We start from the raw sequence: 26,259 nt of genomic DNA, 5'->3' as shown, positions 1-26,259 counted from the left end.
AAAATGTGTAAAACGTACCTGTTGTTTCATGATGCCCATCTTCATGGGTGTCTTGGAGTACTCCACTGACTGGCTGATGATCATCTTGGGGTAGTGCTCAGGTGTCTCATCCACCTCAGACAGCATCCTCTCCTCCTGTCCCTTCAGACCCTTCTTACTGGCGTCCTCCACGCTTTGCGTCTTGTTGGTCAGCCCCGGCATCTTCTCCTTGGCACTCGCAATCACACTCAGAGACTTCTGCATGATGGAGGTCCGCAGGTGGACAGGTTTCTTCTCGTGCGTTAAGTTGTGAGCGCTGGCCGATTTCCAGAATAGTGGAACGGACTCGGTGGACTCAGCCGGTTCCAGTCTTGGTGCCGTTGCAGCTGGTTCCAGCTGCTTCTTACTATGTTTCCGGCCAATCAGGGAACCCAGAAGGGATCCTTCTCCACCTCCACCAACAGGAGTCATTTTGTCTCCTGCGGTCGAGCCAGTCTGGCTTCCAGTTTCCTCATCCTGGTCACAAACGTGGTCGTAGCTGAGTGACTTCTTCAAGCCCATGACTTTGTTCTTCAGGGAGTCATCCCGAGGTTTGCCTGAGGTTACATTAAAACAACACAATGGCTTCACAGAGGGTAGGTTTACTGATTAGTCACTTTTAGACACACTAGCAGTGCGGCTCTAGGGATGGCAATGCCGGACTGTCTGTCAGTCATTCTACCTCTTTTCTTCAAACTGAAATATCTTGACAAACATTGGATGGATTGCCATGACATTTTGATGCATTCATGGTCACTAAGGTCAAAATTTGTCCAATCCTTTGATTTATGACCTGCAAAATTATTCCCATCAGCCTCAGTTGCAGTTTGTGGTAAGTGCTAAATAGCAAGTGTTTGGAGACTAACAAGCTATGTTTACCATTGTTCCATTTAGCTGCATCATTTTCAGGGTTTTGATATTGTTCGTGCTGGCCCTTTGAAAAAGTTTGCTAGCATTTCAGAGCTAGCTTCTTTTTCTTAATCTTTTCAACTGAACCTTCATATTTTAAAGACCATTAACACATCTTGCCTCTCTATTATGTGTATTGTTGGAGGAGACAAAGAAATTACAGACAAAATCAGTCACAATAGTTGGTCATATGTTTGAAAATAAGCAATTTTAACAGATTTTGAAAAGAGTTAGGTGGTTTTAAAAATTCCCGTTTGAGAAGAAAAAGCTACAGGCCCTCACTCATCTCACACCTCAGTCACATGTATACTGAATTTCAAAGGTGATTTCCAGGCTGCTTCTATCACCCTGACCAGATTAAACAGGTGGAACGACGATCTTACCGTGGTGACTCGGTTCAAACGGGTTTCTCCTCAAGGTGCTGCGGTTGCTGCCGTGTTCGCTGCCGTCCTCACGACTGCACTGCCGGTGTATGTGCATGGTCTCCGGGATCTCTGTTATCCGTTTCATCAGCGAGCGGCCAAGACCTTTCTTGGAGTTGCGCTTCTTTTGCAGGTGAGGGTTGTTGGCGAGCATCTTCTTACGTTTGTAGACTTCTAGCTGGGCATACAGCTTCTTCAACTCATCCTGAAAAAGGAAGGTAGCTGTAAATGTTGGGTAGCTTGGGTAGCACATTTGTGAAGGCACCATTAATGCTGAACCATATATTCAGGTTCTGGAGCAACATATGCTGCCAGGTGGACGATGTCTTTTTCAGGGAAGGCCTCACTTATTTCACCAACATGATGCCAAACCACATCCTGCAGGTATTCCAACAGCAGGGCTTCATAGTAAATAAGACTGGCTGCTAAACTGATTTGTCACCACAGGGCCACAGACGGTACCACTGTGTTTAGAGGAATAAATGGACCCAAAAGCTGAATCTCACACTCAGAGGCTGACCACATCTCAACAACCCTTGCTTGCACTTACTTATGTCTCATTTATTTATTAAAAAAATATTAATTAATAAATATTAATAAAAAATATTGGATGATATTTAGCTCTTGTTTCCACAGGGTTTGAATATAGGAGCCAGAGCTGAATATCATGCTGTTGACAAAAGTGTCTGCATTTGTACTGCACACTACAATCACAATAGATCCTTAAAGACTGTTCATGGTTACAAAAATCTGTCTCGTGTGTGACACCATCTATTAGTTCTATCTTAAGGGAATAACAGGAGCGAAGCATACATATTTGAACTTAACCAGACTTGAGATCTTGCCATGATTCTGAATGCTGCTTTACCCGTATGTCCTCAGGGTCCAAGCTGTGCTCACTCCAGGCCGAAGTAATGCTGTTGTTGAGGTAAGAGCCAGATCTTCCCATGTCCAGCTCCTCCTCATAGGCCTCCGTGGCAATATCATCCCTGGCCTGTGTCCCTTTGGACAGGAACTAAGACAGATGGAGAGCGAGGTAAAAGAATGGCATAAATGAGATTTGTCACACATATATGTTGGCTAAAGGGGTCATTTGAGGTGGGCTGGTAGTGAACACTTTCCTAGAGCAAAGTATTTACTGATATAGATTTTATTTCATGAGAAAGTTACTCTCAACTCTCAATCTCTTGCCCACAATCGACTTTGTTTAGTTTAAATGACACCAAAAAACATGAACTGTAATATATAGAAAAGCGCTCTCTAGAGGAGATTTGTGTTTTTCTCTGTTATCTATCTAATATATTATTGATTGTTGCATTCAATTTTCACCACTACATTAATTTTTAGCTCCAATTACAAGTTATGTTTTTTATTCAAGTTGATTTGTATTTGTTGGCTGTTGGAGAAAAGACTTTTTTTCCGTTTCCTTTAAAGGATCTGAAATCACAGTTAAAAGCTGAGATAATACATACAAATATAAGTTACCCCTGTTTAGTTAAAATGTTTCTTGCAATTGTTTTATTAATTTCGAATTTAGATGTATGCAGTTCAGTTGTTGTAGGCACTAATCTCCTCCTCACCGGGATCCTAAGCACAGAAACCAAAGGTGGGATAAGATTCCATTATTACTATTACTATATTTACAATAACACATTAAACTGTGAAGAGAGAATCACCTGTGATAATCTGTTTGATTTGACTTGATTTTCATTCCTTAAATAATCTGGGAACAAAAAAGCCCAAATATTTATCCCATATTCAGGAGCAGACGCTGTGTGAGATTAACACCCTCCCATTGTGCTTAATTATCCCCGCGTGCTCAACTGACTTGCACTTCTGAGGTGCCTAATTAAGAAAGAATGAAAGAACAGAGAGTGCTGATGGTGTATTGTATTTCTCACACAGCAGGAGAATTAAATGTTTTCCATCGGACTTGAGAGATTGCACATAAAGACACCTGGGGGAGTGCTTAGGTAAATTACAATAACCACTAATGCAGTTTCAATGAGTCTAAGGTAATGGTAGCAAATGTGCCTGTGTGCATCTGTGTGTATGTGTGTGTTCCCGGTGGCTCAAATCAAACAAACTTAAGATGATTAATCTACTGTTGTGTACACAAGCTACAGTATAGCAGTAGCCATTATGTAAATCTCTCTGTTCTAAACATAACCATCACAGCTGCAGGACTTCTGCTCTGATCACATTCATGCAGCACCGTCCATGGGAGCTGCTCCACTTCTACCTGAACTCTACGGGGTTATATTTGTGCCAAAATTCTGAGCAATCAGTGACACATTTTGAGCACATAAATTACTTAATAACTTACATAGTTGTATTTTATAGAGAAATTATCATGGAAATAGTCAATTAAAATCTATGTTATGGTCAATAAATCAGTTTGTATGTATGTGAGTCCCTCTACATTTTCCTAATTTGTACTAGTTTTTGCCTTTTGGACTTTTGTCTAATCTTTGCGTTTTTGTGAAATATTGAATAATTTGACTTATTTGGGTCTCAGACATTACTCAAATGAAACCATTTGAGAATTTTAAGGGGAAATCTCTCTTTGGTGGAACTGCAAACAACTCGTAAACATCAGAAACATGACAAGGAGTCCCGACCAGATGTGAATGATGATAATGTATGTAACGTTTTATTTATTTATTTAATTTTTTTTATCTGTGACTGTCCGTCAAATAAATCTAGTGGAGAGAGTGTACAATATTTCCCTCTGAAATGTGCAGCACAGTTCTTGAGTAAATCTACTCCGCTACATTTAACCACTGACTGACATCCCAGTGAAGGTTCACCAGATACAGGTATGAAGTGTCACCTTCGGAACGAGCAGCAGGCCCAGAGTCACAGTCACGGTCAGATGAGTGTGAGCAAAGAACAACATGAGCATCCAGTCGGGGTGCAGCCCCGGCACCAGAGAGAACCTGCAGAGAAACACCGACAGGACACAATCTGTTCATTCACCAGGGCTTTATCAAAGTTAATATTTGAACTTGGTGTGTCTGTAAACTACACACAAACAAATGCGCATATTAAAAGCAGCCTTTGGTGATTTCCAGGACGAGGAGAACAGAATGAAATGCACCACAACCTCGAGGCGCTCCACTTCAACAACTGTCAACAGAGGCTTAAAAACCAAACTGGGAAGGAAATGTAGCGGCATACTTGAACCAGTGGCTTCCTTTTGCGAGGCAGTTTGTAAAGGTTATGAAAGATCTGTTCTATTGTGTAATTCCTTGTCCAACGCCCGCCTGTCTGTCTGCCTCGGTGTCTGTCTCTCTGCGTGGCATTCATATGGCTGTAAACCGGATCACCTGGAGGAGCCCTTTAGGGTTTGGCTCATTAGCGTCATCTTGACCATCTCAGTTTCCAAAGTAAGATCTGGCATCAGCATTTAGCCTCTTGGTCCCAGTGAGACGCTGACAGCTCGTACACCATGTTTTCAGCTTTAGGTGCAACAGAGGGTGCAACATTTTCCCAGCTGGTCTCAACATTTGAAGTGATACTACTGTTCCTATGGCCGAGGATGGTAGCATGTCATATGCACTATAAGTCCATAAAAGCTGCTAAGATTTCTCATATTTGGCTCTTGTCTCCTGTCTTTACTGCAAGCATCTGGCCTCTTGGCTGTGTAATGGCATGTGTGTGCCCGGACTGCTGCCCAGTACAGTGAGAGTATACCACGTATAGCAAGCTAATATGCCTCGCCGTGATTGTACATCTCCGCAAAGGGCAGCCTTGACAACTGCCTACACCCTGATGCAGACTTTATGTAGAATGTAGACTGATGTGATTTTACATATCCGTGTTGCCCTTCACTGGCTGACTTTAAATTAGATTTCACTGCTGCTCGGCACAGTCAGGCTCATGCTTATTTGTGCTTTGTTTACCCTCTTTCAGTCTAGCTGATTGAGATCCTCTGGCAGGCCGAGCATAAAGTCTGTGCCCCCCTTTTTAAAACCATGCTAAAACACCAATCATTCCAATCGGTTTGTTGTCTCACTTTGATTTTATTTTAAAAATCTATTGCTGTTATCTTTATTTTCATGCTGCTTAGCTACTTGTCACACTGTTGTAAAAGTGCTACATATAAAAAAGAGCAGAGACATTGTTTTCTCCCGCCATCAGCAAAACGCCAAATCAAGTAATTTTGCACAAAGGAATAGTGTCCTATTTCTGTCACCACTGACTCCATCCAGCCATGTGCAGAGCATATGTCAAAGCTCACAGCAGCGGGTTTGGTAGCTTGTGGCTTCCTTTAAACACTTCATGTCAAAATTCCATCATTTAAATCACAGTTTGTGTCGCACACGCAAGCCACAGTTCAGGTGATCACAACAATCGTTGCTTGAGAACGTCAAAAGCACACAAAAGCCTAAATGGGCTTTAACGAGTGGCTGCATTTTGGCACCAATTTTCCAAAACCAATCAAAATCAGACACTGTGACAGTTAAATGAAAGCAGTTATTACACAGTATCAAGCCGAGTATTGTGTGTTTTGTGCAAAGTCTGGGAAAAGATTGCTCTGTGCAGAACCAGCTGCTTCAGTGTGTGTGTGTGTGTGTGTGTGTGTGTGTGCGTGAGTGCGAGAAAGTGAGAGAGAGAGAGAGAGACCTTGAGTGTTGCTTCCTTGTCGTTTGTCAGAGGTCCACCAAGGTGGCTCAGAGGTTGCTGGTCCTTTGTCATCACTCCCAATTCACATTCATAATTCACATTAGATATCCAAAAGCATAGTATGTGTGTGTGTGTTGGGTTGAGGTTGATGAAAACACACACATCCGCCACATCCCCAACAAGTCCAGCCTTATCTCTGGGCGGCAGCAGCAGACTGACTCTGTCAGCTCACCAGAAAAAAAACCCTGTGTTTTATTCCCCAGGTAGCGAGAACAGCTTGATTTATAACAGTTTCACACCACTGATGAAGGTGTACCCATTCGACTTGTCAGTTTCTCAACAGATTAAAAGGATGTGATCTTTTCCTTTTTGTCCAACTGAGCACAATATACCTCGGCCTAAATGAAAGAATATTCAATCACCAACAGTTTTATCTGAGAAAGTGTGACAAATGGAATTTTTTGCCCCGGGCTCTGCAGGCTCACTATAAAAACCACCTGACCGGTTTTATTCCCTCTGCAGCAGGACTGACAAAGTAGTCTTAGCTTTAGGAGTCTTGTAAAAAATGTGGGTGTTACTACTTCCACTCTTCCTTTGCACAGCTCCGGTTTTTCAGCTCAGATAGTCAAAAACCATGTTCATACATAAGCACATGAAAAGACAGCTTGTCCGTTAATAAGCTCCTACGAGACACACAAGATCCATTGTTGTGAGTCAGAATATATCAAGTCAAATCTGATTTCGCAGTACAAAAAGATGATTCAAGCATTTACGATATCAATTACGAATGGGGCAGAAGGCTAATGGAGTTTTTGCAAACCTCCCACATGGTTTTGATTCCAAACAAAGAGGAGTTTTTCTCTTTCCAAACACACCAAACACACCCTATCTACAGCTGTGTCGCTGACACAATTGTAAGGTGCACATGTATTGTAAGACTGATAAATAAAATCTATTATACTTCCTGATTAAGTGTCTCTGCAAGCTAATTTTCACACAACACAATGGTAGGAAAATCACACTCATCAAATCAGCCTCCAGTCTGCTTGCAAAACATTCGACACAGGTTGTCTTCAAATCGGTGACTGAACTAATGCAACATGTTGAGACTGTACTGTGGTAATATATTCCTCCAAAGAAGCAGCCTGTTGTCCATGCAAGAACTAACACAGTGAGCCATTATCACGCCAAGGTTCAGGTAGCATTTAGCTTATAAATATATGATGATTATCCAACAATTAAAATACAACACAGATGTTTAATTGAGTAGATTATGTAACTTTTAGCTCTGTGTGAGAGTGACACACAGACAGACAGTTACAGGGCACAGAGAGTTTATTTTGGGCTCTGGCACAGTAGCTCTATGCTGCGTCTCTGCCTGGGGAAGACATTTTTTATTCACCTCCTCTCAGCCGGCTCACACAGGCGCTCTGCTGACACTGTTCATTTCCCTGATGAAGGGGGCGGGTGAACTCTGCCTTTCATCTGACACGCTCAGCACTTGTTATGCCCCCTCCAACAGGCAAATATCTGTGTGATTATGATGAAACAACAGCTTGTGCTGCAAGAAGAGGTGAAGTTGTCTGAGCCCTTTTGCCGTTGTTCGTGCCATTTCTTCATTAGTGCCGCAAAGATGCTCATCAGGAAAAGTGAGACGCTTCGTTGTTCTGGGGTCTAGTTTCATGTCTCTTTTATGTCCCCTTCTGTCTAACTTCCCTTTTTCTTTCTCTCTCTTTCTTTCAGTCAGCATACAAAAAGGCGAAATGCAGCCATTCGCCTCTGAGCACACATCTCTCTCTCTCTCTGGCCTGTTCCGCCCCATTTGTCTTGCCCACCTGATGATGTGGAAGATGGCTGATATGAGGAGCTCATTGTAGATGGCCACAGCCATGTAGCGCGGCTCGTGGAAAGCCGAGGGCACGGTGCGGACAGCGTAGCAGAGGTAGACGCCCCACAGCAGGAACAGGAACTCCGCTGGGAAAGACAAAAGACAAAAAAAAAAAGACGAAAAGGTCACAAGGACAGTTAGAAGGTTAAAGACTTCACTGTCTTCATTTCATGACTTATATAATTAGGTTTAGTGTCTTTAAAAGAGTCTTTGTAGACTCCTTAAGCTGGGATAAGTCCATACAGTCCAGAAAATAGGACTTTTTAAACGCCTCCCTTGAGGCTGGAAACTTTTGTCTCTTTTAAAAGAACAAAGTACCAACCTCAATCTAAAGTTTTAAAGTTATAGCTCAACATTTTGGGAATTACACTCATTTGCTTTGCTTCCAAGAGTGGGATGAGGAGATCAATACCACTCTTGTGTCTCCGAGTTAAGCACCGAGCTGGAGCGATTAGCTTAGCGTAGCAGGGGCGAACAGCTAGCCTGGCTCTTATTCTTAAAGAATAAGCCCTCCAGCACCTCTAAAGCCCCCTAATTGAAATGTCGTGTGTCCTCTGTTTGATTTATGCACAAACAGGAATGTAAAAATGAAAATTTGTGTTCTTAGGATGGTTAATCCATCCGCCCAGCTAGCCGAAAATGGTCGGTGACCACAGGTTAGTATACTGCCTAAAGTATACTTTACTATACCAGACTATGACTGTCACACCCCTAAATTATGGTTTTTATTTTTCTGTTTGAGTATGGATTAAACAAATGAGACACATGTTAAATACTGGGCTTTAAAGGTGCTTCGGAGGTGTTTCCCCGTTTCCAGTTTTTATGCTAAGCAAATTGAATTACCTGCACACTCTGTATTAAACACACAGACGTGAATGATATCGATCTCCTCGTCCGACTCTGAGAGAATTTCCCCAAAATGCATTTTTTAAAACGTTGAACCATTTGAGCATTGATTTTTTTTCCCTCTGTGTTTTATTTGCATGTAAAATGAAAGCAGAGCTGTTCAGTGAGTCAAGGCACAAACAAACCCTGTTTTTACACCTGACGCTGATGGTGTTGACAGCAATGGCGTAGTTTTAAATTGAGCAGTTCCTAACAAGAATTCCCTGTGTTTGCAGTGTTTTCCTCAAGAGGGGCAGCTGCGTCCTGGACAGCGTGTTGACATATTCCTGCTATCGTCTAATCTGATCAAGGACACACATCCCGACTGCAATTCAGTCTTCACACTTATCAACACATATCAGAATATACTGTAGTATATGTGCACAGATAGCTCGTTATTGCCAAAATTGTCAATGTAATGAAATTCTAAAGCGCATCTGTTGCAAAGATCAATATTCATTATTTTGAATGTGATGAATAGGATTCCTTCAGGGTTGCTGCATTTTGGAGGTGTGAAATCATGTCTTGAAGCAATCTAATAGATCTTATATTTTGCTGCTCTCTGGTGCAGAACAAAAAAGATGATGCTTATTTTATTATTTTATGTTTTCAAATGAACAACATTTTCAGCTTTTATGTACCTGCGCATCTAAAAACTGCAAACAAGCATCACAGAGTCTGAGGTTTTCCTCTGATCTGCTTTTATATGAGTTGTTGGTTTGTTTGCATACAGCAAAAGAGCACCAAGAACTGCGCCAAGGCCTGCGCTGGCATACGAGTCCATGAAGTCTTTACAGTGATTACAGACCATTAATATTCATAAATAGGCTTGAGTCTATAAATCATCACTAATTATATGCTACTCAGCCTCTGAATTGGGATGCATTGAGCACTGCACGCAAGAGGAAAAGGATCATAATTGCATCTAATGCAGATTAATTGCGGATTCAAATTAACTGCTTATAGTTGACATTATCAATACTGTTTTGCATCAGCACCGTTTCGCTCTGCATTTCAAGACAAAATAGGATGATTTGTTCATTTCTCTGAAGACACGTGCTCCCTTGTCAGCGTTATGACAAAACGAGTGAAAACGCAGAAAAGCAATTAGTTAAATTTCACAAGCATGCGTCGCAGCTTGCAATGTGAGAGTCCTCCAAAGCGGCTTCGCAGGGTGCTTCCTGTCCTTCAGTGTGGCCTCGGCACGCCAGTGTGTTCTCCCTGGCTGTCAGGGCGACCAGCGGGGATCCCTCGTTTCCTGTCTCGTCTTCAACGCACACACAATTACACACAGATTCACGAGCACAGGCCGATGGGCGGCTGTGCTCTACGGGCTTCGTTCCATTTCAAGTGCTGAGTGTGTTCCTCTGAAGATGCTGCGTTTCTCTGTGTCCTCAGGTGTCCTCTCTTCACCAGCTCCCTCCTCTTCCTCTCAAGCTCTCCCCCTCCCCAGCTGGTGGAAAAGTCTCTCTGCATAGTTGCCCGCATTCCTACAAGCTTCATACTTCACAGGCTTCACTCTACTGTTTCCCTGCCGCTTCTGTCTCTCTCTGAGTGTCGGTCTATAAGTTTTCAGAGGCAGACCAAGCATCTCTCAGGGATCCATCCTTTCCTCCTTTCCAAACAGGATTAGTCTCCCCTGCTGTCAGACTGGCGTCAGTGAGGTGCCTGTCACCGCCTCTTGCTTTAAGAATCGGTCATTATGGCACTGTAGTGCACACACAAAGCCTTCTGGGTACTCACAGGATACTTGAGGACTAGCACCTGCAACACTGCACCTATACTATTGCTCTTTTTGGTTGTTAGATTGATAGTGTTATAAATTCTTTAAGTATGTGTTTTCTTTTCACTAAAGGTCTGACAGCTGGGGGTCAGAGTACGGGGGTGTTTAGTTTTTTTCTGGGCCTATGTTTGTATTTCATTTCCTCCTTTTCTTGCAGTATTTACAGTATTTGTATTTGTGTTTGCCACAGACCAAAACAGTGAATTTCATTCTATGCAAAGGACAAGAGTCGCATGTCCGGGGCTTGATTTCCCGCTTCACATGCAACTAGTGGCTGGAATGTCACTTTAAAAAAACGACACAAAAAATATCGATTGATATCGATCTCTATAACTGATAGGAACTAAACATCATCTCTGTGTCTATTATGCTGTATAGAGTGACAATGTAAAGAAGTGTTTACTGTATGAGAGCTGGAATGTTCAGTGAACACAACACACCTTTTGTTATGTTTATCACAATTTTAGCCATTGCTGATTCCACCTCTAATGTGCAGTTTGGGCCAAAACTGTTGTTCCATTAAGGTATTAATCTTAAAATCTGAGTTGAGCTGAAATATTCAGAGGGGACAGTTTTGCAATTTATCTCAAAGTCAAGTGGAGGATCGAAAGCAAATATCAATAACAAAAAACAAGGTGCAGCAGCCCTCCAAATATAATGTCTGTACAGTCCCTAATGGGCTGCTTCTACAGAACAGGTCAAAACTGGTAGTTTTATGGAGGCCTTACTAAAGAAACTAATTTGTACAGTTTGGCTCACTTGGTTTGTAGAATTTATGCTCAAAGGCTGTTTCCCTGATTTTCTTTTGGCTGTTGCTGGAAACCTCCAATAAACCAGCAGCAGATGACTGCAGTTCTTGGAGGCAAATAGTGAAAAAGGGAGTTAGCAATGTAGCTTGGTCCTAGACCACTGAGGGCTTTGTATACAAGGACCTTAAAATCAATTCTGAATGTTACAGGAAGCCAGTGCAGAGCAGCTAAAACTGGACTAATGTTCTCTCTCCTCTTGGTTCTGGTTAATAGCCGAGCTGCAGAGTTTGGAATGAGCTGAACTGTGTTTTTATGGGAGACCAGTTCATAGTGCCTTGAAGTACTCAAGTCGGTTTGAAACAAACGAATGAGACAGTTTTTAAGAATCGTTTTGATTTATAAATGATCATAGTTAAGCTATGTTTCTAAGGTGGACAAATGAAGCTTTTGTCACCTTGTTGGTGCGGGACTTGAATCTTAGATCTGAGTCTAGGATAACACCAAGACTTGTTACCTCAGATTTAATCCAGGGAGTTAATTTCCCCAGATTAATAAACAGCATTTCTGTCTTTGTTTTAGTCGATTAGTAGGATTTAAGTTTTGTTCTCATTTAAACTTCAAGAAATTATTGTTCATCCATTTATTTACTGCCAAAAGACAGCTAGTAACTGAGTCTATAGCTGCAGCATCATTTGGTTCAGCAGAGATGTATAGTTATGTGTCATCTGCATAACTATGGAAACATACATTGTGCTCTCTAATGATGTCACCAAGTGGCAGCATGCATACTGAAAACAGAAATGGACCAAGGCAACCCCAAAAGAGATGTCATGTTTCTTAGACACATGATCTCCAAGACTGATGGAAAACACAGACAGAAAGACCAACCAGCAGTATTTAAGGCAGATGACATGGTATTGTTGAAGTGTTCAACCATGTTATTAAAGAGTCACAGCTGTGAGGCTCAAACTGTCTTATATTACAGACGTTTGCTTCAGCCATGCCATCAGGAATCTGGCTGGCATTGAAAAACACACAGTGATGGTCAGAAATACTGAAACATTGCCAATGTTTAACCCCCCTGTTGTTACCAAGTCCAGAATGTTACCATGGTGACGAGTGGCTTCATTTACATGTTGGGTGAGTTCAAAGATGTCCATTAGCTTCATATTCTCCATAGCTTTGGGGTTATTCGTATTGTCCATATGAATATTCAGGTCTACATTCAAGATTCATTTATCATAAGAAGTGACAGCAGCTGGATGTCTTGGTGGCTGATGGATTGAGGTGAATAGTCTGCTACTGCACTTAGATTTGCTTTCCTATGTTTTATGATATTCCATAACACATTATAGCATTTTCCTCTGTGATCGATTATTAAAACTAGTTAGTTTATCCTCCAGAAAGTCCTTGGAGACATGCTTGTGGTAAAGGGCTGTAAAAATAAACGAGGAGTACTCCATCTTGCTTTTCACAGCATCCCACTGTTAACTTAATGCAGAGCATCATTCATTAAACTATTTGTGTGCAAACCCATTAAGGAAAGGTGAATCAAACAATGGACACTATCATCAAAATTCATAACTGCATCCATTTAAGAGCAGAGGTTTTTCAAAATGCTGCCTGGAGGGCAGGCCGCTCAATAAACAGACCCATTACAGCACAATAATGTCTTCTGCCAGGCAGGTGGCATGTTTTGGAGCATTTTATGACTTGCTTAAAGAGGTAGCTCCATTCATCTCCAACAAGAATCCTGTCGATGCAGAGATGTTTATCACATTTCTTGAAGACCGAGATTCTCCAGGCCATGCCCGTTTAGGAATCAGGAATCAGGAATCATTTATTGTCATCACACAAGTTTCCAAGTGCAACGAAATTCTGTTCAGTTACACCGTCCCAGAGGACACAATGACACAAAAGACAGTACAAATAATTGACATGGGAAGACAGGGACAGGAGAACCACGATGCAGCCAGCAGGGCGGCGCCTCGCTTACTAGATGAAAAACAAATGAAAACAGGAGGGGAGGGAGAGGAGAGAGAAAAAAAAGACTAATCTCAGACTGCGCCCATTGGGGGGGGCACAGTGTGGGCTTGGTAAAAAAAAAAAAAACACCTCAGCACAAGCAACATTTAAGACATCATAACAAGACTGTAACACCTGCACATGTGGGTGGGGGAAGGAAGTTCGGGGGGGGGGGAGTCACAGCACAGTCGCCCGGGGGAGGGCTGCAGCTCCTACAGGGCGCCGTCCTCAACCCTTGGCCTACTATGCCGCACGGGGGAAGGAGGGGGGTGAGGAGCCAAAGAAGGTGTTGAATTGAGGGTAAGGGTGAATGTCCCAGAACGAGGTGGGGTCGGAGCATCTTGTCTGCAGAAACATCCAGGAGAGTGGAGAGATAAGCGTCCTTGAGAAGGCCGCTTATGTCTGGGAGCCAATGGAGATAACAATTGTTTTGGGACGGGCCGACCTGGAATTTTTCTGTCTGCCCTTGAGTCTCTCTGGTCTCACGGTGGCTTGCTCCAAAATGTCCGAATTAGTGACCAATTCAGCCGAGCCGAGCCGACAGCTTCTCCAAGTTGTTATCCGACCGGCGAAGGAGCTCAGGAATTGCATCCAGTTTGCGATTGAGCTCACAAATCGCTTGAGTCTGAGTGCTGGCAGCCCTGCACATTCCCTCGATCAAGGCAAGCAGCTTGCCAATTTCCGCCAGCATCTTCCTTATTATGCAGTAGATCAGGTATCCGCCAAAGCCAAACAGCAGAAAGCCTAAGATCATAAATCCAATTGTGTATGCATCTTCAACATCCTCAACGGAAAGAACCGACAGACACACGATCCTCCCCTTCTCCCAGGAGTCCAACGTGTAGCCGGCTGCGAACGTTCCGTCAGGGCAGGCGGGTTCTCCTTTACCCAACTTCATTGTGGAGAAAATATGGTCAATTGCAGTTTACTTCCGTCTGACATGATTTGTCACTTGAACGACAATGGATGTATTGTGCTTAAAGCTCGCTGGAAATTTCAAGTTTAATGACTTCAAATAGTCCTCGCTATTTGGATGCAATCTGTTTGCTGTCGTACCATCAGCCCCAGCAAAGAGGGCTGCACTGTCCACAGCAGATGAGTCAGATGTGGAGCGGCTACACTATTGAAAACTCAATTCTGTGAGGAGTTTTTGCCTTACTGTGTCCATGAGTTTCTGAACCGTAGCAGGCTGTTTACCCTTTGACCACTCTAGACTTTAAACCACTCACAGTTGAGCCAGCATGCTGTCATTACTTCTTACAAACTTGCTTTTAAAATTACCACCAGCCCCAAAAAGGCTGCAAAGCCCTTTTTCTCAAAAATAGCCGTCAACGGTCAACTTTTCTATATTTCCATGTAATTTCATGTCATCTCTTAAGAAACAAGTTAGTACTGAAGGTGATAATGTGTGTCCTGTAAGAAGAGTTAGTGAAAGAGCTTAAAGAGAAACTTATCACGCCCTGAAAGTCTAGTTTTTGCTGACCTTCAATGTCTCACCTTGCTGCAGTGAAGCAGAAGTGTTCCTCGGGGTGCGGCAGTCAGTTGATTGCATTTCATTCCTCGTAAAACATTTGCAGGGGTGATTTTGAAAACATTTGAAATCGCAAATTGTATTACTAGCACTCGTCTTCTTCATGTTACCGCCACATGCAGAGAGTAATAGTCTGAAACCAATGGCAGGAATGTGTAGCGTGTCTCCCACATCTCCCAAACTCTACAGGGTACCTTTACTTCACTCTTTAGTGAGAATCTCTCTCACAGAATGCCAGAGAGCAGCATTTGAAGCAGTTTTTAGGAATTGGTATCTACAGAATATTCAATGCAGAGTCGAACAAATGTCTAGAAAAACTGAACTGGAGCGCTGGAAAATGATTTCTAGCATTTCCTACCACAACCAAAATGAGTTCCTTGTGGTGCCAGGCAGTTTTTCCGCTTCACCCTGAAAGTTTCTGAACTAAACTTAATCTTTAGCCTCACCCGAGCAACCCACAGCCCAGCTATAAGCCCCAAAGCTCTTTACGCTTAAGTGGTTAGTAGGGCCAAAATTTCCTCACTTCCTGTAACGACACATCACGTCACTACACACTGGGTACACAATAAGTGTGGAAACACAGAAAACGTGCACACTTACCGACAGCCATCATGTAGTCCCATCGGTCCAGCAGACACATGCTGAACTGCAGCCCCTCTGGGGTGAGTCCTGCTGCGATCAGGGCCCGACTCAGCTCGGGGCTCTGGCACACGGCGGAGGTCCAGGCCACCAGGAACCAGAGCACCACCAGCAGAATCACCGCCAGCAGCCGCAGGACCCGCCAGCTGGTCATGTAAGGCGTCCTCTGGGCCGTGCGGGACAGGAACACCTTCAGCACCCTGGGAGAGGGAGTGGAGAGGCGCAAGAGAGAGACTGCTGGGTGAAATGGTGACGGGCAGCGTCAGTGAACAACAGATTCTCGTGGCTGTTGCTCTTATTAACATGCCCACTTGAATTAAAAGGAGCAGAGCAATAAAAGCACTGTTATTTCAATTCATTCATGTTCGGTAAGCATTATAGTTTAATTCATGCTGTGATATCTCTCGAGCTGAAGGGAGGAATAAACGGGGGGCAGAAATACGCCTGAGAGGAGAACGAGGGTAGAGGATTTTTTTGTTTTTTACAATCCAAAGAGAAATTTAACAACTTGGAATTTTCTCACGGCTGTCAGTTTTTCATTTCTCAGCTTGGAGGCGGTTGAACAAATGTGATTGGAACTAATATATTAGTCTGCCGCATGCAGAGGCCGTTTATGTCTAAGTTGCTCAGCATTTGCTATCTTCTCTGTATGCACACAAGACAATACCGCCTCTGTAGAGGGGATTAAAATGCAACACATCAACCATAGTTTTAAAGCGATCTGATGCTGGGTGGGGAGAGCAATCTACTGACAAAGAGAGCGTGTAGTTATATGAATATTACCGTCCATCCATACAAACAGTCAGTTCTCTGTTTACTATCATCTCTGCGCTGTACTCATTTGCTCACTCCCTACCGCACTGTGACAAATCTGTCTTATCTCTGATATATTCAGCGGGACCGGGCTGTAAGAGCTTGGCCCCTGGGGCACACTTCACACCCAGTGAGCTCGGAAGAAAATCTAATTGGTAATTTTGCCAAGGGAACACTCTGGCTGGCCTTTGACCCCCTTCTCCCATTTCGGCAACACTTGCTCAGAGCTGAGGAGCAGGAAGCGAGTGTGTGTGTGTCTGAATAGATACTTCAGCAGGCAGACGTAGATATTCTGGACCTGATGTGAAATTCAAATGTAGTTATTGGCAAGACTGTGTGTGTGTGTGTGTGTGTGTGCGTGTGTGTGTGTGTGCGTGTGTGTGTGTGTGTGTGCGTGCGTGCGTGTGTGCGTGTGTGTGTGTGTGTTCACACGTGTGCGGACTGAGAGGGAGCTGAATTATTGAAACTGAGAAAGGCTAACTCAGAGGACAAGTTAATATCAGGAAAGAAGAGGAGACTAGGAGGAGAGAGGACGAGAGGAAACTAGGACATAGTGGCAGTTGAGGAGAGGAAAGGAAATGGGAAGAGAGGAGAGGAGGAAGGAGAGTAATAGGTTAGGAGATAAGATGATAGAAGGAGAGAAGAGGAGATAGGAGGGGAGGAGAGGAGACAAGGAGAAGAGAACAAAGGAGATCAGAGGAGGGGAGTAGGAGACAACGTGAGATGAGATGAGGAAAGGAAAGGAGATAGGAGGAGGCAAGAGGAAAGAAGACAAGAAGGAGAGATAGGAAGAGTGGAGAGGATGGAAAGGAGATAAGAGACAAGGAGAGAAGAGGATCAGAGACAAAATGAGATGAGGACAGAGGAGAGAAAAAAGGAGAGGCAAGGAGAGAACAAGACGAAACAAGAGAAGGAGAGGAGATAAGAAGACAAGAAGAGGTGAGGAGTAGAGACAAAATGGGACGAGGAGATAGGACGAGAGGAGAGGACAGGAGAGGCTTGCCTATTTATACTTTCATCTTTACTTTAGTACTCTACATTAGAGACAGGAATAATTCATAGGAAGGGGATAAAACGTAGAGGAAATGTCACCTCTCACTGGCATGATGACTACCAGCCTTTGGATTGCAGTGCTTTCACTTTTAGCTCACAGTACCTGTACAGCTTGAGGACGACGGTGCCGTACATGATGGCAAAACCCAGGAGGCGAACCCACCTCAGGAGGACACAGCGAAACACGCTGGGATGGAAGTACAAGATCATCACCTGTAGAGTGGAGCGGCAGTGTTAGTGTTCAGCTGACACACACACCCACACACACACACACACACACACATTTCAATCTTTTCTGCGAGCAGTGAATCACACACTTCCACTGCCGTCATATTCACACAGAGGGTATGAAATGAAAATGAAGTGAGTCTGGAGCGTGTGAGGAGCAGAGCTGGAGGCAGACTCGGCCTCGCAGTGCTCTGACAGCTTCATGTTGCTCATATGTCGGCTGCGAGCTCACATCAGATGTGAGTGTGAAGGGCTGGTTCCGATCTCACCAGTGATATTTGAGTTTTTCATGTGCGAGCGATTGCTTCTGTGGGATTATTTTCATGCTGGTTTGTATTAACATGTGTTGACAGTGCATGTTTCTGTGCAGCAGGCTTTTTTTAATCTCGTCATGTCTTCTTGTGGGATTTGGAAGGACACAGGGAGTTTGTCGGTGGCTCGTAAAGTAAGAGCCAATCATTTTCTCCTTGGTGTGAGCTTCGATTGTCGCCGATTGTCGTGAATTCGCATCATACTGGTTTTATCCACATTGCAGCAGAATCGCGCATGCATTCCTTTAATGCCGGTTTGTGCATATTCAACACACACCCAGGAACCTTTCGCAAGCGCTGGTTTCTTGTCAGACCGGTCAAAGTGAAAACTACTGTGTTGTTACAATGTAATGGTTGTAAGCCAATTTAGTGGCTGTTTTGATGAAATAAATGAATTTTGAATACACAAAAAAGATGTTTTTACTGCATTTAAGCATTGAAAAAAGTGGACATATACTGTTTGTTTGGAACCTTTTCTAGTTGCTGCTATAATGTAAATAGTTGTAAACAATTTTGTGGCTTTTAGATAGATAGATAGATAGATAGATAGATAGATAGATAGATAGATAGATAGATAGATAGATAGATAGATAGATACTTTATTAATCTCCAAAGAGAAATTATGAAGTATTTTTATTGCATTTAAGCATTAACGTCTGTTGTCGCTAATTTGCATCATACCTAAATTTATATCTATTGTATGTGCTACAGAAAAATGAACAAACTCCTCTTAATTTAGGATCAATTTGAAAGCAAAAACACGAAGACTTAATTTTTTAAATATAATTCTAAATAAATTCAGGCGTCAAGGGGTTAAGAGGAGGCTGCGACAGAGACAAGGCTCGCGCTCGCACCCCAGACAGATCCGAGCCTCCATTTGCATTTCTATTACAGCTGTGTTCCATCTCATTCGTGAGCACCTCAGCGGGGCGCCGCATGTCAAATCTCCAGTGACCCGAGTCAAGCGGAGTTCCACGTTCTGCTCTGAGGAGCCGGCGCACTCCGGGCTCATTTCCACCCCGCTTCACTCACCTGCTGCATGCACACCTGGCTGTTTAAATGTGCCGTGCATTAGTTCAGACCGAGCGTACTCAGAAACTGAAGTTTTAACCTTGATGATGACAGGCTGCTGAAAGCCTCACTCGTCACCTGATAAATGCTGAATACGATAACACAAATATGTAATCCTGTCACACACTCCTCCCTCCATGTTGAGCGCTTTTATACCAGCTCCGTAAACAAATGTGACAGCACTTCAAGGTGCTTCAACTGAGCGCAAGTGAGCAGCATCATCATGCAGGTGTTTAACTTCTGGGCCTTACAGCAAAAAACATAATACAGAAGATTTGGCCTGACAATAAATACTTGAAGACGCTGGAGATGACAGATCAGCTTTGTACCAGAGAGTGCTGAGTTTACAGCAGTGTCCTATGCTCACACGTCTCAGTCTCATGTTATTTTAAACAGAAGATGAGGTAAAAACAACTTTTCTGGATGGACGCTTCAGATTGCCTCACAAAACAAAAATGACTGATATGGAAAATACCTGGAGACGACCTGATCTGAGTCCAGGTGATTCAGCTCTTGACGTGCTGGATCCAAATAATTTTCAAGCCAGTCTTCCAGACTGACACAAACAGGTTTCTCCAATTCCAGTGAATAAGACGTGCTAGACCAGTTTCCTGTTGTATTACATGTGATGATATTCCACTTACCTTGCTGCCTAAGAGACACCAAAGCTTTTTCCATTTTCTAACTTCACCTGCGCTGAAGCTTTTACCCTGTTATTTGACTAGATCATCCATCTATGAAGTCTGTGTAAACGTGTTAGGCAGACTGGCAACCTGTCCGAGGCGTAGCTGGGTCAGGCTCCAGCACCCCACAACACTGAACGGGATATGTGGGTGTAGCTAATGGATGGATGGATCGCAGATGCAGGATAAATGCATCCCTGAGGAGTACAGCCAGTGATTTATCCCAGCTCCTACGATGCCTCGGCATTCGAGAGAGAGCAGCTATCCAGAGTAATTAAGCTTAAGTAACAACAGCACCTGTAACCTCTTTTCCTCAGAAGAGAAGCAGAACATCTGTGGGAAACGCTGCTAAACAACCAGCCAACCCTGAGGCTGTAGCAGTCTGCCTGTGCGATGTACTGAAAGAAAAGGGAAACTAATGTCTAATTGGGAATATGAATAATTGTTTATATTGCATGTTACCTCCAACCCAAATGCAGAGTAAAAAGCTCGGTACGACGACACCACGATGAAATGGAACAAATATTAAATCTGACATCTTAAACAGCTATTCGGCAAGTTACAGGTAAAAGAGTCTCAAGATGACACGCGGCGTAGGTGTATTGAAGTAATGTCACAGTAGCATGAGCAGTGAACTAATCTACAGCTCGATTCGTCTTTTTATCATCACTTTTGTTGTAAAACCCTGATTCTAAAGAAGCTGCGTAAAACAAAGAAAACAGAATGGGAGAATTTGCTAATTCTTTTTTGACATATACTCAACTGAAAACAGCACAAAGAAGAGATATTTAATGTTTAACCTCATCAGCTTCATTGATTTTTGTAAATACCTGCATATTCTGAATTTGATGTCAGCAGTATAGTTTCAAACAAGTTGGGACAGGAGCAACAAAAGACTGGGAAAGTTGTGGGATGATCCAAAATCACCTGTTTGGATCATTCCACAGGTAAACAGGTTGATTGGTAACAGGTGATAGCATCATGATTGGGTATGAAAGGAGCATCCTCGAATGATTGCATTCTATGTTTTACAGTCCTAATTTTTTCGAATCATGGTTTTATATTCTAATGCAGCCTTAAGACGGGTAAGATGTGTGTCTCAGTGCGCAGTTAAACTGTCACAGCGTCCCTGTTTTCAGCCTTCAGTCTGTCCGGTCTCAGCTCAGCTCTGTTACACAGACATTTCTCTCACTTCCTGATTAAGAATCTGACACGCAGTCAAAGCACGGCGCAAAGCAGCAACAGTTTCCCTCCATCCACAATCCTCATCAAACCCTCACAGAGCCAAAGTCTGTCATTGGTATGCTGGTCATAATAGAGCGGGGAGCCAAGTCCATTTTATACCCAAGAACAGGAATTATAGCTGTTCCTTTTTAATGCTCCGCTGCCGACTGTGAGACGCCGTTGCTGCTCAGGATCTGACAAATGAGTTGGTATATGGAAGACGGACAGGTGTGCATTAAAAGAAAGGGTTTCAATTTATGTATCAGTTTTGAAAAGAAATCACTACCAATAATTAATCCCTTCATATTTTAAAGGCAATTCTTCAAAATTACACTGACTTTGTGGAAGACGACCTTAACCTGAGTCACAACTTTAATACCAGTGATGTGTGTTGCTGAAAAGTGACTTATCTTTTAAACAAAGAGACAAATATTTTGGGAAATATGCCAACTCGCTTCCTTTCCAAGAAATGAGAGGATAAAATCGTTTTCATGTCTGCGCATTAAGCATGAAGCTCAAACCAGGGAGCAATTAGCCTTGGAGAAACCTTCCAACCAGGCGGAAACAGTTTGCTGGCTGTGTCCAAAGTATACAAATCTGCCTAACAACACCTTTAAATCTAAAAAATGCTGTAGAGAGCTGCTGAACTGCTCCAGTGCTTAACCCACACATTAGCATTTTTACATGCCAGTGGGATTAAACAGAAAAGATACAATGAGTTAGTCAACTTTCGAGGAACTGCAAGGCATGTTTTTAAAAATTGGAAAGAGCCAGGCAAAGTGTTTTCCCCTGTTTCCAGAGATGCTAAGCTAGGCTAACCAGGTAGTGGCCCCCGGCTCCAGACCTGACCCACGCACATGAGACTGGTATCAAGCTTCTCATCTCAGTCTCAGAAAAAAAAGCGAAAAAGTGCATTTCCAAAAATGCTGAGCCACTCTTTTAAACAAGCAGTCGCTGATTTTGTGGCCACTTGGGGGCAGCACAAGAAGCTGTACACATAACAAATGTCAACATCACTTTGTCTGTCTGTGTGGGTTTGTCACTTTAAGTGACCCCCTCCTATTGCCTGCGGTCACTTGATCCAGTGTTATTACACAAATATTGATTAGCGCAAAAAACGGGGCAGACAAATATTCTTCCAGCGTCCTCTCCTCCTCTTCCCTTCCTGCCTCTCCATGTCTCACTCTCTGCTAACCTGTGCTCAGGATTAGCATCCTGCCTGGCACCTTCATCTCTTTGCCTCCTGAGCAAACATCCAGCCTTCCAGCTTTCTGGACAGAAACAATAAATCACCTCCACGAATAAGAGGTAAAAGTAGGCCACGCTGTGTCTTACACCCCCATAGATAAATGTAGAAATGCAAATCCATGCACAAACGCACATGCACACAATCACAGCAAAATAAGAAGTTTTAAAGCTCCTTAAACACACTCATAATCCATCCTCCATCCTGCCTGCACACACACACACACACACACACATGCACAGATAGGCAGACGCAAACAGTGTCACACCCTTCCTGCAGTGCTACCCTCGTGGACTACAAAGTCTCAGCAGACTGCACGATAAAAAGCAACATTTTCATATCGCCCAGAAGAGAAGGTGGCCCTCTTGGTTTGCATCCAACCTCCCATGCCTCCTCCATCAATTAATCAGCAGATGTATTTTTAAAACAAGTTGTGCTAGAACTTGATGGACTGTTTAAAAATGCATTGAGCACCAGAACAGAGCAGCTGCACCGAGCTCAGCTGAGGAGGCTTGTGGTGGCAGCAACAAAGAAACAGCAGCAGCAGGAGCAGCAACAAACATAAGACTGCAGGAGAGCAGGCAGGCACAAAGGTGAGAGGGAGAGGCAGCATGCAGAGGGGCAAAGAATGGAAATCATGAGGGAACGGGTGACAGGGAAACAGTAGAGACAGGCAGGTAAGGCACTAAGAAATGCAGGAAAAAGATGGAGAAACAGCGAAGCGAAGGGAGGAACAGACCCTTGAGTGTATCCAAGTGTGTGAACATAAGAGAGCGGCAGGATATTTTTGGAGAGCTATTATTGGTACTTGAGTTATCCTTGGGGTGAACGGGGGAGAGGGTGGATGGATGGGTGCAAAATCAAATCCATATTGAGCATCACAGCAGAAATATAAAAAGTGCGGTCGCGTAAGGGCGAAACCAGAAAACCTCGGGCCCTTTATCTGCTGCAACAAGCCGTCTATGCTAATGTAAATATCTGCCTCACGGTAACACTCCAGTAACTTCAGAATAAGATCAAAACCTTCATCCCAAGAGTCAGCCGAGCGCTCTGAAGCTCCTTCTCAACAGATTTTGGGTTTGGTTTTTTTTTTTTGCTTCTTAAAAATGGCTAACAACCAGCCATTGGGCTTCGTGTTTGAGGAGAGCAATGGCTCACTGTTGGCAGAGTGTGCAAGCGTTTGAAGGGAGCGAATTCCCCGGTTACATCAGATCTCCCTGATACATGGCGCTCAGGTTTCTTCCATCTGTTTCCCTGCTAAAGATGGGCTTCTGACGCGGCACTCCAGGTGCACTGTGGGCTGTGTGCGCGAGTGGAAATACACACATATACAATGCACGCTGGCGCTCACCCACCGCTCACACACACAGACGATAGAAAGGCTTGCAGAGGCCCATGCGCAATAACACATAACGTCACACTGTGATGTGCAACCCTTTGTTTTTGTCCGGACAATGATCAGAAGCAGCTACTATAACAGCATCTAGCCACAACAGAAGAAGTGGGAGGCAGCATGTCTGCAATTATGAACATAAGGAACAGTAATCCCTTCTGTACACGAGGTCCAGGCTTAATTCTATTGGTAGAATTTAGCTTTTCTCAGGTAAATGTGTATCGATATCTCCGCCTTCACCTCATTTTAAAGTCCTTTTGCTTTTCATCAAATAAAATCCCACTTTTGATACTACATTTACTATCATCATCATCATTTAGTGTATTGACATTCTGTAATTTCCTCTCTATGCTGTAGTTTACCGTAAACACTGGATTGAAATTGCCTTCACATGCAGGGGGGATTAACAGGTGCAAAGATATTTTATCCTACAACAATTGCTAATGCACTAACAGCATTCATTCCTTTAAAAGTATCTCAATACATTTTTTTTGAGTTCTGCAAGCAACAGGCTGCACACCTCCAACTCCTCGGCCAGGTAATCAACATCATGGTTCAACTCCAGTGGAACTAATCAAATCAGATTGCGACTGCCATGGCATCTGCTGCATTTCTGACAGAGTGGCTGCTCAAGGAGCGTGTGCTGCCGAGCCAGTTGTGGGTGCATTTAATATCAGAAGGCGGACTTACTGGGAAGTAGAGCAGTAGCGCCCCAAACAAGATGGCTTCCAGCAGAATGAGACCGGACGTACGGATGCTCTGTTGATGAGGAAAGAGAAACAACAGGAAAACCCTCCATCAATCAGTCAGTCATTGACATGGAGATGTATGTGGGGCGTAGCGTTTGGAGAAAGGTTGAAAAACAGCGGCTTTTAGCTTTCATCAGTTATCAGTTATCAGTTATAGGTCTTTGCTCAGCTTTGTGTATGTGCATAAGATCCATGCTGCTGTGATATAACACATGAGGTATAAGCAAATACTAAGCACAAAGAGGGCTGGAATATATGTATCTGTGTATATATATATATATATTATGCTTTGCCTTTCCCGAAACAAGACTATGAGTGACGACAGCACTTTTCTGGGTTGGCTTTAATTACCCACATGACCTCCTAGAAGATTTCTTATGTTTTATGTTTCTTATGTAAATTCAAAGGGCTCCAGGGACATTTCTTGTGAACTGAAGAAAAGTAGCGAAATTTGAAGCACAAATGTCTATAAATAGCACACGGGGAGAAATTCAACTCAACTTTGCCTGAGGACTGCTTGTAATTATCCTACACCGTGAGGATCTCATATTTATTTCCCTTTATTCTATTAGCAGAGTGGATATTACGCAACAACTTTGCTGTGAATCTGTGTGGATTGAAATTAAGAGCTCAGGTACATAGTGCTGGATGTTTATTATGTCAGTGATCATTAAGAAAAAAACAATAAAGGATAGGTGGATGGTGTTTCATTTCACTTAGATTGGAGGTGTTTCCTGTAAAATGCATGCAGTATGAAATTAGATGCATTTTTAGATACAAGACCTTTACACTTTCAACACATTCTAGAAATGTTTCTATTGGCAGACTGTGCAAACGCCCAGAGTCACAGCTCCCCCTCACCTTGTTCCTCCTGAAGTGGTAGACCACCACCATGCTGGCCAGGTCCAGCACCATGCACAGACCCTGGAAGGAGGCCACAGCGAGCCGCAGGGCCCCATCCTCCCGCACCAGGCAGGGTGTGTCGTCCCGGCAGTAGGGGCAGCCCTCGCGGCATGGCAGGCACTTACTGGACACGTCAGAGGTCTCGTCCCTGTTAGAGCCTTGCTCCTTACCTGAGGACGCGAGAGCACTTCAGTTGGCAATCAGAAATCTAAATGTTGGGAGTGTTCACACGCTGTTTGGTCCTGCAGAGCTAAAGCATTTGTACTCTTCTAACAGATGAAAAACAGCCTTTTGAAGATTGCGTATCTAATCACAACTCAGAACCCAGGTCTGATTTACTGGAGTGTTTTCAGGGATTATCAGTGTAATTAATTTGCGTTTAGCTGTTGCAGGCTGACATCTTATTAAATGCTCAGTTAATCAATTTGAAGGAGCAGAAATCAAATAAATCACAAAGTCTCGGGGGTGATGATTACAAGAATACAGGCTTTAATTAGGCAGATGAGGGAATAATGAAGCAGAGGAGGATAAAATATTGTGACACCCCTCCCGTCATCAACCGGGCTGGATAATTGTTGTAAAACCAGCATGAGGCACACTTGGATGCGGTTTATCACATCTGTCCCTAGATTACTTTTTCTATCTCATTTGAGAGTGCTCACATTAGCATGACTGGACGTGTTCTGTTAAGCGCCTCTGAAACCTAAATTTAATCAATTACATGTAAAGAAACGACTGCCAAAAAACATAATTTCCTCATTCTGCAACTTGTCTGGTGCGGCAGGATTTGGAGTCAGTCTTCGGTTTAAATCCTCACCACACAGACGCTGCGCAGCTCTTCTTGAAAATGATGCTTGATGAGCATGTAATTCCTCTGTAAGTCCCACAGCTCATACAGTATGCAAACACTGTGCTGAAGTTGTACAGTGCTTCAGTAGTGCACGATTGCAAGAGAATGTGCTGGAAGAACTGGGGTAAGAATTAAAGAAGTTAAGTTGGAGCTGATGATGAATTTATCAGGCATTCATGCAGTCACTGATCACGCAAAGTGGTTTTGTTCTTCCACTTAGTCTCGCTGTGTTCAGGGGTTTGGAAGAGACAGGACAG

At 43.4% G+C, this 26,259-nt stretch overlaps 1 protein-coding gene across 1 annotated transcript in view; it reads right to left on the bottom strand.

The window, feature by feature from the left end:
• gpr158b (G protein-coupled receptor 158b) overlaps positions 1-26,259 on the bottom strand; it is a 53,648-nt gene that overhangs the window by 1,884 nt on the left and 25,505 nt on the right. The window contains exons 4-12 of the mRNA XM_041949750.1: positions 25,111-25,322; positions 24,191-24,259; positions 17,448-17,557; positions 15,440-15,678; positions 7,814-7,952; positions 4,183-4,288; positions 2,218-2,364; positions 1,311-1,554; positions 19-575 (exon numbers count right to left, since the gene is read on the bottom strand). Coding sequence (XP_041805684.1) covers positions 19-575; positions 1,311-1,554; positions 2,218-2,364; positions 4,183-4,288; positions 7,814-7,952; positions 15,440-15,678; positions 17,448-17,557; positions 24,191-24,259; positions 25,111-25,322 — 1,823 coding nt within the window. The remainder of the gene's footprint in view (positions 1-18; positions 576-1,310; positions 1,555-2,217; positions 2,365-4,182; positions 4,289-7,813; positions 7,953-15,439; positions 15,679-17,447; positions 17,558-24,190; positions 24,260-25,110; positions 25,323-26,259) is intronic.

Source organism: Chelmon rostratus, chromosome 12 (genome assembly GCF_017976325.1).
Source record: "Chelmon rostratus isolate fCheRos1 chromosome 12, fCheRos1.pri, whole genome shotgun sequence".
In the NCBI taxonomy this organism is placed as follows: domain Eukaryota; kingdom Metazoa; phylum Chordata; class Actinopteri; order Chaetodontiformes; family Chaetodontidae; genus Chelmon; species Chelmon rostratus.
This window is presented reverse-complemented; position numbering and strand designations above follow the sequence as displayed.